Source organism: Tursiops truncatus, chromosome 9 (assembly GCF_011762595.2).
Source record: "Tursiops truncatus isolate mTurTru1 chromosome 9, mTurTru1.mat.Y, whole genome shotgun sequence".
Classification (NCBI taxonomy): domain Eukaryota; kingdom Metazoa; phylum Chordata; class Mammalia; order Artiodactyla; family Delphinidae; genus Tursiops; species Tursiops truncatus.
Genome location: NC_047042.1, coordinates 90,443,688 through 90,464,939, shown reverse-complemented (window position 1 = coordinate 90,464,939; position 21,252 = coordinate 90,443,688). Strand labels below are relative to the sequence as shown.

Sequence of the window (21,252 nt, the reverse complement as noted above, 5' to 3'; positions counted from 1 at the left end):
GTTTCTTAATTTATTTAAAAATAATAAAAGGTACCAATTTAAAAAAAAAGCAAACTTGGTGAGAAGAGTAGCACAGTTTCACATTTTGCAAATTTCTTTATTGTCTGGCTTAATAACAGCCAACTGGAAACTTGTATCTTTTACTCAGTCTGCTGAGATGTGTGGTTTTGGCTGAAGAATAAGAAGAAAATCTGGTCTTACACAGAGAGGACCTTGTAGAGCCTCTAAAAAGGTTGTACGGACCCCCATGTCCTTGGCCCACACTTTGAGAACCGATGCTCTGGTATGCACTAGATTGATGAGACAAGTCTACGCATAACACATTTTCAGAACACTAACCTCACTTAAATACATTCTTAATGTTTGGTAGGAAAAAATTGATCCCTTAGAGATTCCTGCTTTAATGCAACAGGTATACAAATAATTGACTGCTTTCCTAATTGACTGCTAAGCTAAAATATCGATAAATTTCTACTGAATAAGACTTTAATACTTTAGATGCAAATATTTTTTTAATTTTTTCATTGATGAATAGTTGAATTACAATGTTGTGTTAATTTCTGCTGTACAGAAAAGTGATTCAGTTATTCATATATATATTGTTTTTCATATTCTTTTCCATTATGGTTTATCACAGGATACTGAATATAGTTCTCTGTGCTATGCAGAACTTTGTTGCTTATCCATTTCTATATATACCAGTTTGCATCTGCTAATCCCAAACTCCCAATCCAACCCTCACCCACCCCCCTTTAGATGCAAGTATTTTTAATGCTTAAATATACCATTTATTCCTCAAGAACGTTTTTGTGATTAAAATCCAATTTAATAGTTCCAGCCTTTCTCAATCAAGATTCTCCAAGAGAATTAAGTTCTACAGTCCGAGGGCATAGACTGTATATAATGAATTTACTTCTCACCTCTGCATCTAGAATGGTACTAGTTATGAACCATCCTTGGGAGGACTGAGGAAATAGTCACTCAAATCAGTTTCTTTATTCTGTGGTTCAGATGAGGAATTTCAGTTGAGAAAGCTGGTGGACAAAGGGTCATCTGTATCTGAGGACTGCAGAGGAAAATTTACTTTCTGTGGGTCCTCTTTCAGTAGGGGAAGGAGGAAGTACACAGGGTTATTTATGTTTAATATTCTTTGGGCACTACCTTGGCCAATACTTTTCAGAGAGTGCAAAAAGTACTGGAATGACTAAATTTGTTAGATCTTAATGTAAAAAAAGTTATTTACATTGTGGAATAATCCTAAAAGCTAAAATAAAATTATAGGAATGACAAAAAAAGTTTCCCTATCGATTGCCTATGCATGAAAAATACACGTACTCTACCCATTTAAAGTATAAACAATTATTTTAAAAATGAAATAACTCTGGTAAGGTTAATGATGCAACTTTTAGGAAATACTAATTGATCTCAGTAACTTGAAAAACAAACTAAATAATACAAAATTTTAGATTCCTTCACATCCTACAAGATTTCTTAAAAGTTTTTAATGTCTGTATGAGTGATTACCTTAAGCTTATAAGATGAGAAAAGGTAAAACAAGTATCAACTTATGTATAAAGATTTGTTTATTCAATGTTATATTTTCTGTCTTTGAAAAATATTTTTTAAAAAGTCATACTGACAAAGAGCTTAGAGGGTAAATGTGTTTAATTTAAATAAAAATGAAATCAGAGGTAATTTTGCACTGGTTAGTAAATGTTATCATTTCTCTTATTATTATTATGATTTTTATTTGAGGGGAACTTTTCCTGTGCCAGGCACTGGGCTTTACTTGCATTAGTTCATTGAGTCTTTTTTTTTTTTTTAACATCTTTATTGGAGTGTAATTGCTTTACAGTGTGTGTTAGTTTCTGCTTTATAACAAAGTGAATCAGCTATACATATACATATATCCCCTTATCTCCTCCCTCTTGCGTCTTCCTCCCACCCTTCCTATCCCACCCCTCTAGGTGGTCACAAAGCACCAAGCTGATCTCCCTGTGCTATGCAGCTGCTTCCCTCTAGTTATCTATTTTACATTTGGTAGTGTATCTATGTCCATGCAACTCTCTCACTTCATCCCAGCTTACCCTTCCCCCTCCCCGTGTCCTCAAGTCCATTCTCTACGTCTGTGTCTTTATTCCTGTCCTGCCCTTAGGTTCTGCCCTTCAAAACTAATTTCTTTTTTTGATTCCACATTCACGTGTTAGCATACGGTATTTGTTTTTCTCTTCCTGACTTACTTCACTCTGTATGACAGACTCTAGGTCCATCCACCTCACTACAAATAACTCAATTTCATTTCTTTTTATGGCTGAGTAATATTCCATTGTATATATGGGCCACATCTTCTTTATCCATTCATCTGTCGATGGACACTTAGGTTGCTTCCATGTCCTGGCTATTGTAAATAGTGCTGCAATGAACATTGTGGTATACATGACTCTTTTTGAATTATGGTTTTCTCAGGGTACATTTCTATTATTAAACTTGTCTCCATCTCTTCTGGTGTCTTAAATGTTAGACTCCTTCTCTAACCTTATTCTATTGTAATATATCACATTCCAGCAATTCAGCCTTCCAGTACCTCCTTCCATGTCCTCACCCCTTCCTTCCCAGCTTAGATTCCATAATCCATCACCATAATCATTCATTTACAAACACTTTAACTCCAGTGCCCTGAAAGACATTCTGTAGTATGTTCAAGTGTTAATATTAATCTTTTTATTATTCCTGCTGTTACCATATTTCTAAAGGATAAAAACAACTTCTAAACACAAACGCACAGCCTATAATCCAACAAACCCATGCCTTTTACCAGATCCAAGTTCACTTAAAATTTTTGAAACAGATTCTTAGAATAAATTTTATGTATACTTACATCTGGAAGAGAAGGAAGATTATAGGGACCTCCCACAGGTGAGCTCAAATCAATCATAGGTGACCCAAAAGCCTTTCCATCATATCCTGCTGCACTAGTAATGGTGGGACTGGAAGGAGTAGAGGACGTGCTGTTGGCAGCTGATGGGGTGGCCTGCCCACTGCTGACCTGCCACTGTGGTAGCAAGAAGGAAAGAAGAAAGGTGGTCTATCAGCAGGCCTGTAACGTAAAATGTCCATCTAATCCCTGTTCCAGACACAAAACAAAGTAAAAGACACAGTCTGCTATTTGAATTCAACTGTAATTTTAATGGAAAGGGGACAGGACACAAGTATATATAATTTTCATTAATCCTGTCCAAACGTAAAAAATAAAAAGAACTGATTTGTACCAGAAGACAACAGTTAGTATTCACAAGAAAACCACAGCACCCAATCTTGGAAAGCTTACACATACTGGAAAAGAAATATAAACATGTACAAAGCAACTTCAAGGTAAAGATGGAGGGCTGAAAACATACGTTTTCTTCTGTCCCTACCTGATACACCTGAAAGTAAAATGACAGTTAAGGGAATTTTTTTTTGAAAAAGGCACTGACCCATAAAGACAAAGAAAACAGGGGAGAAGACAGAAATCACATTTTGGAAGCTGGAAGGCAAATGGACAAAAAGCAAATGAATTAGTCGTAGCCAATTGGATAAAGCTGAAATCTAAGCTGGCAGTGGGAAAAACAGAGAAGCAAATCAGCATATACTGTAGAACCCCTAAGAGCCTGAGAATTAGAAGCATAAGAGGTGAAACTGGGACTAAAAACAGGATGATCTGTTGAGAGTCTGTTTAAGAAGGATTAAATCTCACGTTCGTTTCCTACTTTATCTGTAGCTACCCCAAGATAATAAGGACCACCTCCACCTCTGCAAAAGAAGGCTGGAAATTAATTTTCTAGAATAGGTAAAATACTCTTTGGGGTGACGAGCATCAGGCTCAGCTGAAGGCAGAAGTATTGCACTTGGGCTTCCCCAGTGGCACAGTGGTTAAGAATCTGCCTGCCAATGCAGGGGACACGGGTTCGAGCCCTGGTCTGGGAAGATCCCACATGCCGCGGAGCAACTAAGCCCATGCGCCACAACTACTGAACCTGCACTCTAGAGCCCGTGAGCCACAACTACTGAGCCCACGTGCCACAACTACTGAAGCCCACGTGCCTAGAGCCTGTGCTCCGCAACAAGAGAAGCCACCGAAATGAGAAGCTGGTGCACCGCAAGGAAGAGTAACCCCCGCTCGCCACGGCTAGAGAAAGCCCGCGTGCAGCAACAAAGACCAAAAATAAATAAATTAATTAATTAAGAAAAAAAAGAAGCATTGCACTGAAAATGACGAGTAAGAAACCATACAGACACTGAATGCCGAGCTTCCTGCCCACTCTGCCTCCGGCCCGCTAATAATCTTCTTCCCCCAGCTGGCTTCAATGAGCAGCCAGGCCCTGCATTTCAGGCATGAAACAGAAAGATCTTTTGGGAATTGGACCACTACCTATGGACAGTGACCTTAGTAACTCTCCTAATAAACATGCCTAGCAAACCTCACGTAAGAGTGAAATTCAGCCATCAAACGTTAGCCCCCGACCCTGGCTTTCAGGTTTTTTTTTTCCTAAACACCCATTTCTCATATACAAACAGGTACTTAAGCATCAATAAACATCTGAGGAAACTCTTTGTCATTTAATGTTAGAGGCTGAAATAAACACATTAATAAAGGAACGCTACAGGGTATACAGAGATGAACCATGCTGCTATCTATACTTTACTTTGAAACCTATCAAAAAACGAGAAGGTTTGATTGACAGATGGATGGATAAATGGGTATATGGATAATAAGTGAGAAGGCAAATAGAGCAACCTATCCCCTATACAACTCTTTCAACTTACTATGTTTGAAAATTTTTATAATAAAATACTGGGGGGAAAAAAGCCACTAAGAGGTATCTTAAGACTATGCAGGGGAAAAAACTCCCAAACTCAGTTTCATTTATATATGGACTACACAATATAGAGTGACAGTGATGGAAATATTCTAACTTTGAAAAATCTAATTTACATGCTCCACTGAAAAAACTAAGTAAAAAACCCTGTGAATATGAATGTCATCTTTACCACATACCCACCCCTCGTATCCATCCACCTGTCTGTGTCTCTCTGTCTTCCTCCTTCCCTCCCCAGAATAAGCAGTTACAGTTGATGTGTATCTTTCCAGGTTTTTTCTATATATATATAAGTGAGATTTAAAAAACAAAAACAAAACCACAAAATTGAAAATAACTCACAAAAAAATCCGACAAAGTTTTTTGCCGTGTAATATACTTCGCAGATCATATATAGATTACTGCCTTTTCTTAATAGCCAAAAAGCATTTCCACTGTACAAGTATATTATAATTCGTTAAGCTACTCTATCAATTAAAACAAATTCCCCATTATCTTTTATCCTAGCTTGTTCATTTATTCATTCATGTTTAGACTTCTGACCAGGAAACATTTTTAAAAACCTTCTTAGAGTGCATGTCTACCCATTAAAAATAATACATAGGGAATAGGTGAGGAAATATTTGAGTACCCAGAATGTTCCAGGTGCTTTTATATACACTAACACTAAGTCTCAGCAAAACTCTGCAAGGTACTAACTCACTCTATAGTGGGGGCAAAGGAGATTTCAAAGAGTACACTTGTACAAGGCCACAAAAGTATTAGGAAAATAAACGAATTTAAGACCAAACTGCAGTCTGGTCCCTTTTCACCTCACCTCTAATGATGAAACAGAGATAGGTATAAATTTTATTGAAAATAATTAAAATATTATTTTAGAAAGTATTAATATTTTATCGAAACCAAACTAATTATAAACATATACACACACTTAGTATACGTACTTTTCGAATACTACTTTCAAATCATTTGATTAAAATGAATGTCACAGAATTATGGGAATAGCATCATATTCTTTATTTTGGTCTTGGCAAAAAAATTAAACTGAAATCAATCTACTAGTCCTAAGCTGGAAAGGCTTGACACAAGTACTTGGAGAAGACAAAGCACTGGGAGAACTTTTTGAAACAGTGTAATAGGGCTTCCCTGGTGGCGCAGTGGTTGGGAATCTGCCTGCCAATGCAGGGGACGCGGGTTTGAGTCCTGGTCTGGGAAGATCCCACATGCTGTGGAGCAACAAAGCCTGTGCACCTCAACTACTGAGCCTGCACTCTAGAGCCCGCGAGCCACAACTACCGAAGCCCACACGCCTAGAGCCCGTGCTCCGCAACAGGAGAAGCCACTGCAATGAGAAGCCCATGCACCTCAGCGAAGAATAGCCCCCGCTTGCCACAGCTGGAGAAAGCCCGCGTGCAGCAACGAGGACCCAATGCAACCAAAAATAAATAAATAAAATTTATAAAAAAAATAAAAAAAGTGTAATACCTAAAAAATATTTTTACCTGAAAACACTAAGAATATATATATAATATATATTATAAATTTATATAATACAAATATAAATTATAACTTAGATAAACATTAAACCTTCTAAGAGTTAATATATAACCTTAAATATTAAACTTTATCAGATGTATACATACTACATATTAAAACTGTGTGATACTAAGTTTGTGCCCAAGAAGTCTCCCTGAAACACTTTGAAGATTTGTTTATTGGTCTCTCTTTAAGTATGCAATCTGTATTTGTCAGAATAATTCTGTCTTAGGAAATTTAATGCACTCATCTAAATGCTACACACATTAACACTGAAAAATTCATACCTATGACTCACCCTCCTTCACTTCTGTATAAGTGGCTTGATTTCTCTTGTTAATTACAAAGCATCAAGATCCTCTCTTAGCTTTGTCTCTCTCTATAGGGCAGTCTGTAATAAACTTTGTAATCCACACTTATTTAAAAAAGGAAAAAGCTTACTCTTGCTCTTTATCGCCATTGCTCTATCCATAAATTCAATGTGATTTGGAAGTAGAGAGAAGCAGAACAAGCAACTGTGGAGAAGTAAATATATATACCTGTTTTATGGCTTGTTGAGCCAGGAAAGCCATCTGCAGGGGGTTGGGCTTTATTGCTTGTCGTGGCGCACTCTGGTTTGGTGGATATCTTAGCTGTTGAGGATGAGGAGGAAGAACTGGTCCATTGGGTTTGGGGCTGTGATTCTGAAAATTTATCAAACGTGGAGGAGGTTGCTAGAAAAAAAGAAATTCAACCAACTCAGTGACAATCATCTCCTGAAAGACAAAGTATGAAGAACTCCATTTTATAACTTTTACAGAACGACAGCAATTCTGTCACAGATGAATCATTTATTAAAATTACAGTAAGGGTATGGGGGAAGGGGACAGCCTTCCAGAATGTGTATAAGCAATTTAAAGAAAAGAAGTTTTATTAGGAAAGACCCTTGGGAGAGGATTTTCCAGCTGCAAGTAGGTTAAACTAGGATTAGATCTAGGCCACACTGGGAAGTAGGGAATATTTGTCGTTGGTATTCTTCTAAGTCCCTGATGATTATATTCTGTAAAGAATTGCCCTCTTCAATCTTCCTAAAATAATGTGATGGTAGAATAATTACTAACATTTACTGAGTAGTTATTACATGTCAGGTACTACTTTAAGTGCTTTACATGTGTTAACCCATTTAATCTTCACAATGATCCACTAAGGTAGGGATTACCTCTGTTTTACACAAAAGGGAACTGAGATATAGAGAATTTAAATAACTTGTCCAAGAGTAACAAAGATAGGAGGAATGGAGCTGAGATTTGAACTCAAGTCCTCTGGCTCCAAGCAGTAAAACATAAATAATGAACAGATGAATATTAATAACATTTAAAAATTAATGAATCGGATCTTATTGCGATCAAACTATGTGCCAGGCATTGTGACTGGCATTTTACATGTGTTATCTCATTATTACCCTCCCCTCATTTTACAAATTAGGACACTAAACATTAAAAGCTGGGATAAATTGAAAAAAGTCACACAGCTCGTTAAAGGCAGCACTAAGGCTTTAATCCAAAACTAGTCTGCCATTTCATTACCCAAACAGGTTTTGGTGTTTAGCTGGGGGTTAAGGTACTATTTACGGCTTAGAGGATGAGTCTCTCTAAAAGAAAACAGATTTTGAAAGGACACCCTTCAAGGACAACACTGGTTGATTATAGGGCAGGGTAGGGGCTGGGAAGGCAAGCCTAGTTTGCTCAATAAATGCTAGCCCTAGAAATTGAGACCAGTGTTCTAGAAAAAGGTAACCGTATATGCCAGTCTCACCTTGACTACCCAATTCTCTCTAAGGTTGGCAACTTATTGCAAAGTAAATACTTATTTTCAGGCTATCTTAACTGCATATGAATAAGAACTTCTCAGAAAGGGAACTATTAACTCCCACATTCAAGGTGGGAAAAATAAATGTGAAATTTATAAAGGCTGAAATAGCAACATCTTAAACTTTGACACTGTGAAGGCAGACAGCCATAAAGTGTAGCTCTGCCCTCTTTTTGTTCTTTTCCTTCTCCCATTTTTGGAATTCATCTCCTTTCCTGGGTAAATTATTTCTCTTTCCCCTCTCTTGCAAATTAGTTGGCACTGGGTTCACCGTCAATAACTTTCAAGAGTGACCAGCAGTTACAGACCCAATGAAAAGTAGATTTAGACATTATTTCAAGATCAAGGGAAATTCTTGAAATTCTATTCTTCTGGGTGAAGAACAGAAAAATATTAGAGAAAACGAGAAAATGAAAAAATCTTATAAAAGCGTAAGCCTGAAGCCATAGCAATTCTCTTCGATTCTTCTATTAAAGTTTTGTGACTTGAAGGGTTTTATATCATAGAAACACAAACAGAGAAGAACTGGGGAATCATAGTGGAAAACTTCTAAGTTAATCAAAGAGACAATTTTTTAAAAAGTGGAAAAGCACCCAAAATGATCCTTAAGGGAGAACAAAAGTAGTTACAGAAGTCTTCTGCCTCCCCCTGCCCTGAGATTTATATATTGATTCAGTCAAGAAATGACACTTGATGCCAGAGTACTGTACTGTGTGAAAAACCAGTGTGGGACTGGGTGTCAACTCTCCCATCAAGGAATCCCAGTGTGGTTAAGATGTAAGGTGATTTTTCTTTCCTCTCCCAAACTGTTACAGTTGATTGAGTTAATTTCTAAGAACCCTGTGACAGGAAAAGCAACTTGAAAGAATAAGACTAGCAGCTAGTTATGAGCATAAAAGAAATAGCAAAACCAGTGCTATTTTAATTAAATGTAATCAATTAATTTGCAAGAAGGAAAAAAGGGAGAGAATAGAGAAATATAATTGAGAGCTTAAGCAAACTGACATATAATCATCACTATCCTCACCTTCACTCTAAATACTTTTATTATTACAGGTTTTCATTTTATTCTAGGTCAGTATAACCATGAAGCATAGCAGATGTCCTTCTAACATCCACCCACTGTTTAGGAAATTAATGGATACATATGAATGAGAGTTATCTCCAGAGCAGTAAATCTAGCCCGGGAGTGACAACCATTATGTATAAAATAACATACTTAGATCTAACAAACTTAGCCCTGTCCATTAGAGTATGATAGAGTATACTGTACACCGCTCAATAAACAGAGATGCATAATGTTTATCAAGTTTGTACCACTCAGTCATATAACTATGTATTCTAGCTCTGTATCACACAACTCTTTAATCATTCAGATTACATGGCTAATCTTCAGAGGAAGAAATAGGGAACTACTGTATAAGTGATTTTTAGAAGGAGGCCTTTAAATTGACCTGGGTCCTATTGGACAGATGTAGAGTATGATTTGAACACACCCACAAAGAGGCACACACACACCCTGCTTAAAGACAGATATTTTCCCACATATATATGCAAATAAACTGTTAGAAAACTAAGAAAGCAGGTGGGTAGGGCAGTGTGAAAGTTTACAGATGAGGGAAAACTGATGAGTGAAAAATGTAGGAGTGGGTATTTGGTACAGAAGAGATAAAATGAGAGATGAGAGTACTGGAAGAAGTTCGGGAGTCACTGAGAGAGGACAAAAAGAGAGGTGTGTGAGGTAATGACCAAAAGATGAGAAAATGACTTTACAGTTGATCTTTGAACAACACAACATGGGTTTGAACTGTGCAGGTTCACCTAGACATGGATTTTTTTCAATAGTGAATACTTCAGTACCACACAATCCGTGGTTGGCTGAATCCTCAGATGCAGAACAGTGGATACGGAGGAACCACAGAGAGAGAGGGCCAACTATAAGTTATACATGGATTTTCAACTATGTGGAGGGTTAGCGCTTCTAACCCCTGCATTGTTCAAGGGTCAAATGTATTGGTAAGTGGGAAAATTAGGCTGCATAATAAAGATTGTACATTATATATATCATATAGCAGTAAATCCTAGAGAGAAATAATAAGATCAAAAGCAAATTTCTGAGATAAGCAGGCTAAAGGCTCGATCAAGGTCACTTCTGGTTTGTCGCTGCTTATATAAAAAACTGTTTGAGAATGTGACCAAGTCACGGAGTATCTATTAAAATGCCTCAGTTCTTCACTCCTTAGTGAAAAGGGAATTAATACAAATGACGGATTTATCTTATTTCAGGTTAAGTATTAAATAAAAAATCACTTTAACATCTCTCGGACACTTAAGATAAATAATCATGCAAATGCTTAGCACTAGTCACTTGACAAGTAATTATTTTCTCTCTCTTTTCCTCTTCACATTTATCTTCAGAACAATTTGGGTGCTCTGCAGTCTACCTGCAATATGTCACCCTGCAGCCTGCAGAGGCAGTGACAAAATTATTCCTCAATTTTCTTAACAAAATCTCAACTCTGCCAGTTGCACTCCTGATATCGAAAGCGTACATGTCTTTTCCCATTGAACACTCACCAAACAAAGACCACTTAAATTGCTTGTTATTTACTTCCTTTTAAAACCTGGGTTAAAACAAAGTTCAAGAGGAATAATCAACTGGTCATACTAATATTCTCCTGGATTTGACATGCCTTCTTAATCAAATTACTAGACAGCCACAAACTTAAAATACATCACACCTCAGACCTTCACAGAAGCAATTTAACAAAATCAGTATCTACATATGCCCACAACTTTTATTCAGGGTTGAAATAAGAGTCCTATGAAAATCATGTTTTGTAAAACTGCTACCAAAAAATGCTATTATGCCATTTAATTGCTTTTTCATAAAGAACCACATTATATATTCCTCTTAGTGCTAGAAAAATACCAGTAAAAAATTTCTCCTAATGGCATGTTCCTTTTAATCAAATAATATAGATATTATTCCTGTTTCTTTTTTGTTTGGCTGACAAAAAGTTGAGCTAAGTCTTGCTCTCAAGCATGATGAGAACCCTTAGCCTAGCTCTGCATGCTTTGAGTATTCTTAACACTTATTAATCCCTCTGCCATTTCATTTGTCATTTACTGTAAATCAGTTCAAATTCTTCTGAGAAATAGGGAGTATAAATTAATAAATAAAAGTAACTGAAAATAACAGACAATTTGTATGGATTAAAATAAGAATGGTTCATGGAACATTTGCTCAGAAATAAAGTTTGAAAAAGGTAGACTTCTAACGAATCAAACCCTTGCCCTTTTCTATTTCATTTTGTCCTAGTTTCTAAGATGCAATGTGATTTTCTAAACACTACATCCTTACAGAGAAGAGATAACCTAAAGTATTAGTCATCCTGAAGCACTAATAAAAGAATTATGAATTACAGGTACACAACTTTTCCCATCAATCATATGCATTGGTTATTTAGGAATGGAATCATTTATCCTCTTATAATCTGAAGATGAAAGAGAGCAGATGAGAATAGATGTCCCAATTAAACAAACCATTAATTTCTTTTTGAGAAGGGCTAAAATCTAGAGTTAAATCAGGGATCCTTAATGTGATAAATTTTTATAAATTCATATATTTAAGTCATGGATGAAAGATGCCTTGGTTATTTTAGGAGCTGCTGAATACAACTGTACTATAATTATCTAAGTTAGGACAGGCCTGCTTCCAAATTTACCTGATGAGAGATGGAAGGTTGCTGGATGGGCCCCTGCATTCTAGGGTTTGGTAAACCCACAGGTGCTGGCCTCCGTTGCACCTGTTGCCTCTGAGCCATTACCTGTTGCTGCATATGCTGGAGTCGTAATTGAGCTAGGCTGATCTGTGTTGGAAACTTGGATAACTGGTTTGAAGATAAACCACCTGGTGGCTGTGAATTCTGTTCCATGACAGGATTCTGCTTAGGCATTTGTGGTTGACTCTCTTTATCTTCGATTACTAAAGAACCTAATTAAAGAGAAAAGGTTAAGTTCTAAAGATTTTCTGGTAGTGAAATACCGTATTTTGTAGGGCTATTTTTACTGATCTTCAGAATTGCCAAGGAGCTTCTTTTTCTCTCAGGAACCCTTTATACTCTTAAAAATAGAAACCCCAAAGAGCTTCTGTTTATGTAGGTTCTATCAATCAAAATTTACCATATTCGAAACTAAAAATGAGAATTAAAAACATTTTTCCTCACTAATTCATTTAAAAGTGACAACCCATAATAACACATTTTTATGAAAAAATACTTATTTTCAAAAAAATGTAGTGAAGAGTGGTGCTATTTTACATTTTCGAACATCTCTTTAAATGTCTGGCTTAATAGCTGAACTCTCATACCTGTTTCTGCATTATCTAATATATTGTTTAAATATATGAAGAAAATCCAGCCATACATGGATATGTACTTGGAAACAGGAGGCCTGTCATCACCTGAAGGAGCCTCAGACCCTACTTTGAGGGCTGCTGTTGCATATCAAACACAACAAGCAAACCTGACATTGGATCTAAAAACAATACCACAGTATTTCTGATTTAGTTATCTCTCAAGTTCTTTACACCTTCAGAGTACACTGTTAGTTCTCTGATGGAGAATACTCTGCCTTATAACTATACTGTTAGAGTTTAAAGGTACCTCTAACAGGTGTGGTCCAAGCATAAGGCAAAGCTTGATTTCTTCAACAGCAGAGACTCAGTTAAATGTTTCTGATTTAATAAACATATGCATCCTAAAAAATACAGTTATCATTCATTAAATACTTACTCTGTATTAGATACTGCGACAGTAGGTCTATGTATATTGTTAAAGTCCTCTGTACAGATAAGGGATTTAAGGTTCAGAGAGATTGAACAACTTACCCAAAGTCACAAAGACACTAACTGAATATTCATCCAAATCAACATTTTTCCCTTGCAGTCTTCTATAACATGTTTCTCAGAAGCCGTAAATAACCAAGTTTGGGAAACTTGTCTCCTTAGAAGATTTAAAATGTAAATCTCATTGTAAATGGCAATTTACAGAGCTGTATAGGACAGCTCTGAGAAGTCCTACAGTAAAGGATATTGTTTTACAAACTCCTCACAAATAGATGTTGTTTTCGCTGTAGACTTATCTAAAACTATATCCATTTATGTGTATACAGTTACACATATTCTTAATTTTATTTATGTTTACATCATGTGGTCTATATTTTAAATGATATGCTTACAAGTACATACAATTCTACATATGACTATTTGTGTGGATATATAACTGTGACAGGTTCTCTATATAGCTGCATGTATGGTGGAGGGTAGGAGATAGTTAACTTATATACACGCTTTGTATTAAGATGCTTCTTTTTAGTTACACAGGTGAGAGTGTGTATGATTCCAGTTGCTTGCTACGTATCAATCAATCAATAAATATGTGCTTCTAGACTGAGCTGCAGGAGTCAACTTATGACCTTTCCTTCAAAGGGTCACCTTATTACCATTCCTTCTGTTCTTCCCGTGTATGAATGAGGTTTGTGTAAGCCTATTTCTTCCTTTCCTGGTGTGTTCTGAGAGCACTGGCTCTCTCTCCAGCCGTTTCTTCCTTTCTTACCCAGAATCTAGCTTAGGGAATGAGAGAGCAACCATCTTTCAAGATTTTGAAACAAAGTCAATGAGCCCAAAAACTGTCATCAAAGGGAATACTGGTGGTTGATGAAGAATGTATATGGAATTCTTAAAGTTTTGTTTCTATAGTCTCCCTGTGAGAAATTAAGAAAGGAGGCAAAAACTGAAGACTTTTTCTACTAGCACATAATGTAGCAAGTACTGCCTGCAAGGATATTTGATGTTACCAAATGATACCATAATGATAGTCTCCCTTTGTGATAACTCAGTGCGCTCTAGTACTTAAAATTTGGGCACTTATCTGTACGTACGGTACACTTCAGTTAGGAGGTTAAAAATTATATAATAATTATATAAAAGGCAAAAGAAGAAAAGAGAAGTCTTCCCTAGCTAGATAAAGCAAATGAACCATTAGGTGCCTGATGACTGGCTCTCAAGAGTAAGTAAGCCAATAATTGTATGAGAAGTCCTGTTTTAACAGAAAACATTCTAAATATAAAAAATCCTATATTAATGGCAGTCACAAGTCAAGAGTTTTATCAACCATTCTGATAAGTATGTAATTAACAGTACAAGCAAGATTCTATGGGAGAGAAAAAAAAACCTCCTAAATCCAGAAATCTAGACACCCTGTGAGTCAATATAAAGGATGTTTCATATCATCCACATATTTACATGTGTGTTTATATTCATTCATGTGTCACGCATATATACACGCTAATGAAATACTAGTGAAAATTCCATGTACTTAAAACAAGATGATAAACACACTTTGGGGGTGGAAGGGAATACATTTTCAATAATCTCATAATCATTAAGAGTTCCAGAAACAAATGGCACTTTGAGAAAATGTACATAACAGCCTACCTAAATTGATAATATTTTGAGCCCAGAAACTAGGATCACAGTGAAATTGGATGGTATTGTTGGTCACTGGGGAAGCATCACACCTTGCTCGAAGGAGGTGCCGTAACCGGTATGTAATCTAGAAGAAAGCAGAGAGACAACTAAACATCAAAATCTTTATTAGCAGGCTTGCCTGGTAGCGCAGTTGTTGAGAGTCTGCCGGCCGATTGCAGGAGACACAGGTTCGTGCCCCGGTCCGGGAAGATCTCATATGCCGCGGAGCGGCTGGGCCCGTGAGCCATGGCCGCTGAGCCTGTGCGTCCGGAGCCTGTGCTCCGCAACGGGACAGGCCACAACAGTGAGAGGCCCGTGTACCGCAAAAAAAAAAAAAAAAAAAAAACACACAAAAAAACCTTTATTAGGCAAGTAATTTATTAAGTTCCCAATAAATACACAAAAAGTGGTCTCTGTATCATATGTATGCTAACACAAACAAGCAATCTCATATATATATATATATAAGTTATAAAAAAGTGGACATACAACGCAGTTTTCCTTCCAAAACATGTTGTTAGTTTTGAGGTACAACTCAGCTATACTGTTGAATACAAAAAACTAACTTTAACTATCTTAAAGTTAGTTTTTTGAATTATTTAAACTTCACAGAAGCACCAACCAAGTATTTGTAAAATAAAAACTTTTCACAAATTCTGCTCTTTTATTTATTTTACTTACTCTTTCAAAGAAGGATGCAGAATTGAGATTAGGCGGCTAATGAATTACAGAAAATACAAATTACTCTCTGCTCAGGAAACATAAGTACAGCTCATAACTAGGCCTACGAGTGGGATGGCTCTCCTTGCTCCTGTGCTGTGAATCTCGGGTCATCACACCACACCCCCCATCTCCTCCACACCGCAGTCCTCAGTGAATACTCAGTCACTCTCCCTCAGTCTTGAAGAGTTTAGCTCCTGGCTCACCATCACCAACGCCAACATTACTCCTGTCTTAATTCTTGATGATTTTATATCCAACTAGATGACCTTTCTTTCCAGCTTACTCCCTTCTAGTGCCCAGATACCAATAATCCTACAAACCCTAAAGGTCCTATAAACCTTTGCTCTTACAATTTTCCCTGTCCTTCGACCTCATGTTACCAATACCCTTACCCTAGCCCTCAGTTTCTCCTTATCCGGCTCAAATCCCAGGGTTAATCCTCATAATCATTTCCTGGTATATACTCTCAACCCCTCTCTCTCTCACATGTCAAACTACACATACTCCCTTCCCTCTCCTCAACCTTTTCCCCAAACAACAACCAACAAACAACACTGGTTTAATCTAACTTTTGACTCACTATAATTGGACTGATAAAGGGACTGACCAAACTTCAAACACAGCCTGCTTACTTTAGGTAGGGCCCTAAGGTTGACGGGCCTCTGGTCCTTCATGTCCCTACTCTCCTAAATGACTATTTCAAACCTCCTTTCTCTTTTCAAATCTCCAGCATCTCCTCCCCCATTCTCCATCTCAGCTGATGGTCCTGATGACTGTTCACTGAAAAAACAGGAACAATCAGGGAACTTCCACAAACTTCCACCACCTACCAGTATTAGCGTTCCCTCCTATCACAATGGATTAACTGGCCACGCTTCTAGCTAAAGCCAATCCTTGCACTCGTGCAATAGTGCCCAACACCCTCTTGCCGACACAAAGACACTGCCCAGCAATTTTCTCCCCTCTCCTGTATCCATCAAGCTTTCCATTTTACTGCATCAGTCCCATTAACACATAAACATGTTTAACTTTTCCCAGCTAAAAACAGAACTCTTGGCTCCTTTCCTCCCGCCATCAACTGCTCTCTTTTCTGGCAAAACTCCCACTTTTCTGCTCTCTTTTCTGGCAAAACTCTTCAAAAGACTCATCTATAATGTCCCCCGTTCCTCTCCTCCCACTCTTCCCTGAAACCATTCAGGCTTAGTAGCTTTTCACATAGGTGGTCACTTGGCCCTCAGGGAAGCATTTTCTTCTCTTGGCTTTGAACAAACTATGATCTCATGGTTTTCCCCTTATTTCACCAGCTGCTATATTTTAAGGCCGCTGAGAATAGGTTTGTGTCCCAATGTACCATCTCAGTTTCCATTGTTGGTTCTTTCACATCTCCCGCACCAGGAATGTCCCAGGGCTCAGTCTTGCAACTGCTCTCTTTTCTCCTGCACCCACATACTTTAAGTGATCTCATCCAGTCTCATCGTTTATCTGACTCTTAAATTTATATCTCAAGCCTGGATCCCTCTATGAACTTGCACTTCCAATGGCTTGCTCAATATCTCTACCTGATTCTCTAACAGGTACCTCAAATTTAATATGCCTAGAAGGGAACTCTTGATCCTTCTCTTCAAGTCTACTTGTCCTATGATCTTCCCCACCTCAATTATTGGCAACACTATTTTTCCTACTGCTTAGTCCTTGGTTCCTTTCTTTTCCTCATGCCTTACGTTCCACCTGTCAGCAAATCCTGTTGGCTCTATCATTGAAAGATATGGACAATCCTACCAATTCTCCCATTATCAACTCTACTGTTACTACCCTGGAAAAGCCACCTCATTGCAGTAAGGTTATAAATAGTCTCCCTTATTTCTCCCTTGCCTTCAACCACCTACATTTTTTTTCAGCGGTCAGAGTAATTGTGTTAAACTGTAAATCATATTCTGTCATTCCTCTCCTCAAGTCCCTCCAATGGTTTCTCATCTCACTTAGATTAAAAACCAAAGTCCTCATAATCAACTACAAGGCTCATATACTATTTGGCTTTCCAGTACTTCTGACCTTACTCATCCTAGTGTCTGCTCATTCACTGTGTTCCACCCTCTTAGGCCTACTTGCTGTCCATATCACAAATAACTCCCACCTCAGTCTTTGCACTTGCTGTCTGTACTTGTGCTCTGCATGAATACTCTCCTCGAGTATCTGCATGGCTTGCTTCCTCACTTTCTTCAGGATTCTGCTCAAATATCACCCTCTTTAGATAGAATTCCATAACTAAAATCACAATCCTACCCCAATGCTCCTCGACTCTTCCCTTAATTTACTTTTCTCTAGAGCACTCAATACCATGCAATGGTCTATACATTTTACTTATTTTGGTATTGTATCTCTCTTCATTAAAATGCAACTTAAAAAAATATTTATTTATTTATTTGGTTGTGCTGGGTCTTAGTTGTGGCTCATGGGTTCCTTAGTTGCGGCACATGGGCTCCTTGGTTGTGGCAGGCAGGCTCCTTAGTTGTGGCATGTGAACTCTTAGTTGTGGCAGGCAGGTGGGATCTAGTTCCCTGACCAGGGATTGAACCCAGGCCCCCTACATTGGGAGTGCAGAGTCTTAACCACTGCACTACCAGGGAAGTCCCTAAAAATGCAACTTCTTGAGGGCAGAGATTTTGCTTTGTTTTCTGTTCCCTTAGTACTCAGAATGCCACCTGATACATAACAGGTATTCAATAAATAATTTTTGAATAAATAAGTTTGCTTCATTCAATTGCTAAATTATCTTAAATAGCTACAATAAATTCTGTGTAAAAAAACGTATTTATTTTGGGACTATGTAGAATACATGGCACAGTGTTTAGCAAACAGCACTCAACACAATGTTCTTTTGCCTAAGTTTTTCTACCTTTCTTAATTTTTTTTGCATCTTCTAATAATTCTCATTATAAAACATGCTCATAATATGCTAAGCAAAAGAATTATGGCAAAAACTTTCCTATGAGGAGTCATAAACCCTGGCTACTGTAAAAGATAAATAAGGATTAATTAAATATACTTGTTGATCCCTTCAGATGTATCTGAACTTAAACTCAGGTTTCACACTGAAAACTTAGCTACTGTTCAAAAAGCAAAGGACAAAATTATTTTTAAAACTATGGAAGATGTCAAAACAGCTTTTCAGATGGCAATACTGTATACTGTCTCCTTTCTATTGAAGTTAAAATAAACTTAAAAAAGAAATTTAGTATTCGAGTTTCCAATCCTGTAAAATATAACATAAGGTTTTGTCTACACTTATTTATAGCTTCTGACAAGAGATGTTATCTGCTACCTTATTTATTTACCATCAATCTTTCATTGAGTTCCTATATATCAAGCACTGGGTAACACAAAATTTTTACCCTTTAAGAAGTAAAAAGTCTAATGAAATTCACAGAAAAATATGCAAATGTAATAATAGTAGATAAAAATCAGTAATAGTATTGATGGATATATGCATAAGGGCTTTGTAAACACATAGACGGGTAATCCAACCCAGTCTTGGTCATGGAAGGCTGCCAAAAGGAAAGGAAGACACATCTAAACTGAACCTGGTAGTCTCTACAAAGATGAGGATTTACTCAGGAGAAAGAAAAAGCATTCTAAGAAAGGCTAACAGTACCCAGGCAAAAGACCATGACATTCTGAACCCTGAGGACTAAAAGCAAGGAATTGTCGATGAGATATTCAGGAAACAGAAGTCTTTGAAGATTAATTATATGGGAGGACGGGGGAAAGGGAGTAAAAAAGATTGTGGATTTCCCTTTTACTACCTATACCGTAACAGCTTCCTAATCACTAGTATTATAGAAATATCTATTGCTAGTAAAAAGAATACTGTGTTTTACTCTCCTGGTCTCTTCTGTCGGTATTTCTTGCCTTCCTTCTAAATAATATAAGGATAAACTCAATGTTTAACAGATGACAGAAGAATCCTAAGGAAATACTGTGAAAATGTTTTAAAATATATTTAAAACTGGACTTCTGAAAGGATCCTGCTATTCCAATGGGTTTGGTCTTTTACTGATTATAATTCCTATAGCAAAAAAAAATGAACTAAGAATTACAAGCTAAGCTTGAAATTTCAGGCCAGCAAGACGTTTCTTTTTAATTTTTAAGCATATAAAAGCCATCATTAAAAAAATAACCTTAGTAAACATGGCTATATTTATGAAGCATAGAAGCTCTAAAGGACAGAGTTGCATAATATAGTGACTTTCAAATTTTCTGAGGTTAAAAATCCTTCTAAATGTTTAAAAGTAATCACAAGCCTTAGCTCTGCATTCACTATAGGTAAATTATTTTACTAGCTATATCTGCTGCTAGTGATGTGATTGGGTTCCACAGACTTTTAAAAATTAAAAAACACAATTTAGTAAATCAGGAAGCTGGTAATACTGGTTGCTTATGCTTCACTGTGTTTATTTTCTCCTGTGTATAATATAGAGACCAATCTTCCTCTCTCCTATTTCAAGAGATCATTGTGCAGATTAAGTAATCCCATCTTCGAGTTTGTACTGTTTTCTTTGTCTTATAATCACAAACAAAATCATAGAATAAAATCAGAGAAACAAATTCTTAAACTGATAAGGAGATTGAATATCTGATTGTGTGAATAACATGCTTTCTTACACACATACAAATAAAAATATTAATAATGGGTCTAGTTGAAAAAAAGACAATTCTCTCATTTTCTCCTTTTATCCGTTTTGTTTGACTTACAGGAAAACATAAGTAACAGAGAAGGTATGTACTGTATAGAAGCTGTTTTTCATTAGACCAATGAAGCAGTAAAAAGGAAGAAAAAGAAAAAAAAGACTCAAGATTGACCACATCATTGATAATTATGAAAGAAAATAATCTTAAGAGTTGAATACAATTCATGATTAGGAATACTTATATAAATCAGTTTTCTAATAAGTTACTCAATATTTGAACCTAGTTTGCAGAAGTTTATCCTGAAGTGCATTTCCTTATTTCAAAATGGTCGTAGAAAATTCCTTCCACAAAACTGAGTGGGTGAACAGAAAACAGATTTGGATGTCATAATTTGATTTCAAAGTGTCAATCTCTGTGGAATCTTTAATAAAATAAGAGTAAAGCAGGAGATTTTAAGAATGCTTATGTGGTGTGACTTCCACGGCTGAATGGCTTCTAGATCCTTTGCTACTAAAGGTGGTCTACGAAGCAGCACAGCAGCATCACCTGGGAGCTCGTCAGAACCACAGAATTTGGCCTCACCCCACATCTACTGAACCACCTGATTAGTATGCAGTGACCATATTTTCAGTAGCAAGGTTCTAGACTATTCTGAAAACAGCTGAACAAATGAGAGCCACTTTTCTCTAGCAATGGGGCTGAAATACCCAGCACCATGTATCACTGACAGAGTAAACAACGCAGTACAGACAAAAGGAACACAGCCTCTGGGTTCAGGTGTCCAAGCTGAGTGGCCTTAGGCATGTTACTTAACTCTGTGCTTTGGTTTCATCGCCCATACAATGGATGGATAGGTATACCTATCTCATAAAAATGATGTGAATGTTTAAATAAAATATTACATGGAAATGCTTAGGATTAGTGCCTGGCACACTACAGGTGATCAGGAAACGTTTACTCTTATCTTTATTGTTAGTATTAAGTTCAACTGCCACTAAGACAGAGAAAACTTGGAAAAGAACAAAACAGGAGGGATGATGGTAGATTAAAATTGAAGATACGCCT

At 36.9% G+C, this 21,252-nt stretch overlaps 1 protein-coding gene across 4 annotated transcripts in view; it reads right to left on the bottom strand.

Annotated features, from left to right (window-relative positions):
• TRIM24 (tripartite motif containing 24) overlaps positions 1-21,252 on the bottom strand; it is a 94,838-nt gene that overhangs the window by 14,579 nt on the left and 59,007 nt on the right. For 2 of the 4 annotated variants that reach the window (XM_019949103.3, XM_019949220.3), the window contains exons 8-11: positions 14,743-14,860; positions 11,972-12,240; positions 6,935-7,108; positions 2,879-3,052 (exon numbers count right to left, since the gene is read on the bottom strand). In XM_019949103.3, the coding sequence (XP_019804662.2) occupies positions 2,879-3,052; positions 6,935-7,108; positions 11,972-12,240; positions 14,743-14,860 (735 nt within the window). The remainder of the gene's footprint in view (positions 1-2,878; positions 3,053-6,934; positions 7,109-11,971; positions 12,241-14,742; positions 14,861-21,252) is intronic. The other 2 variants (XM_019949153.3, XM_019949289.3) reach the window with 2 other exon arrangements.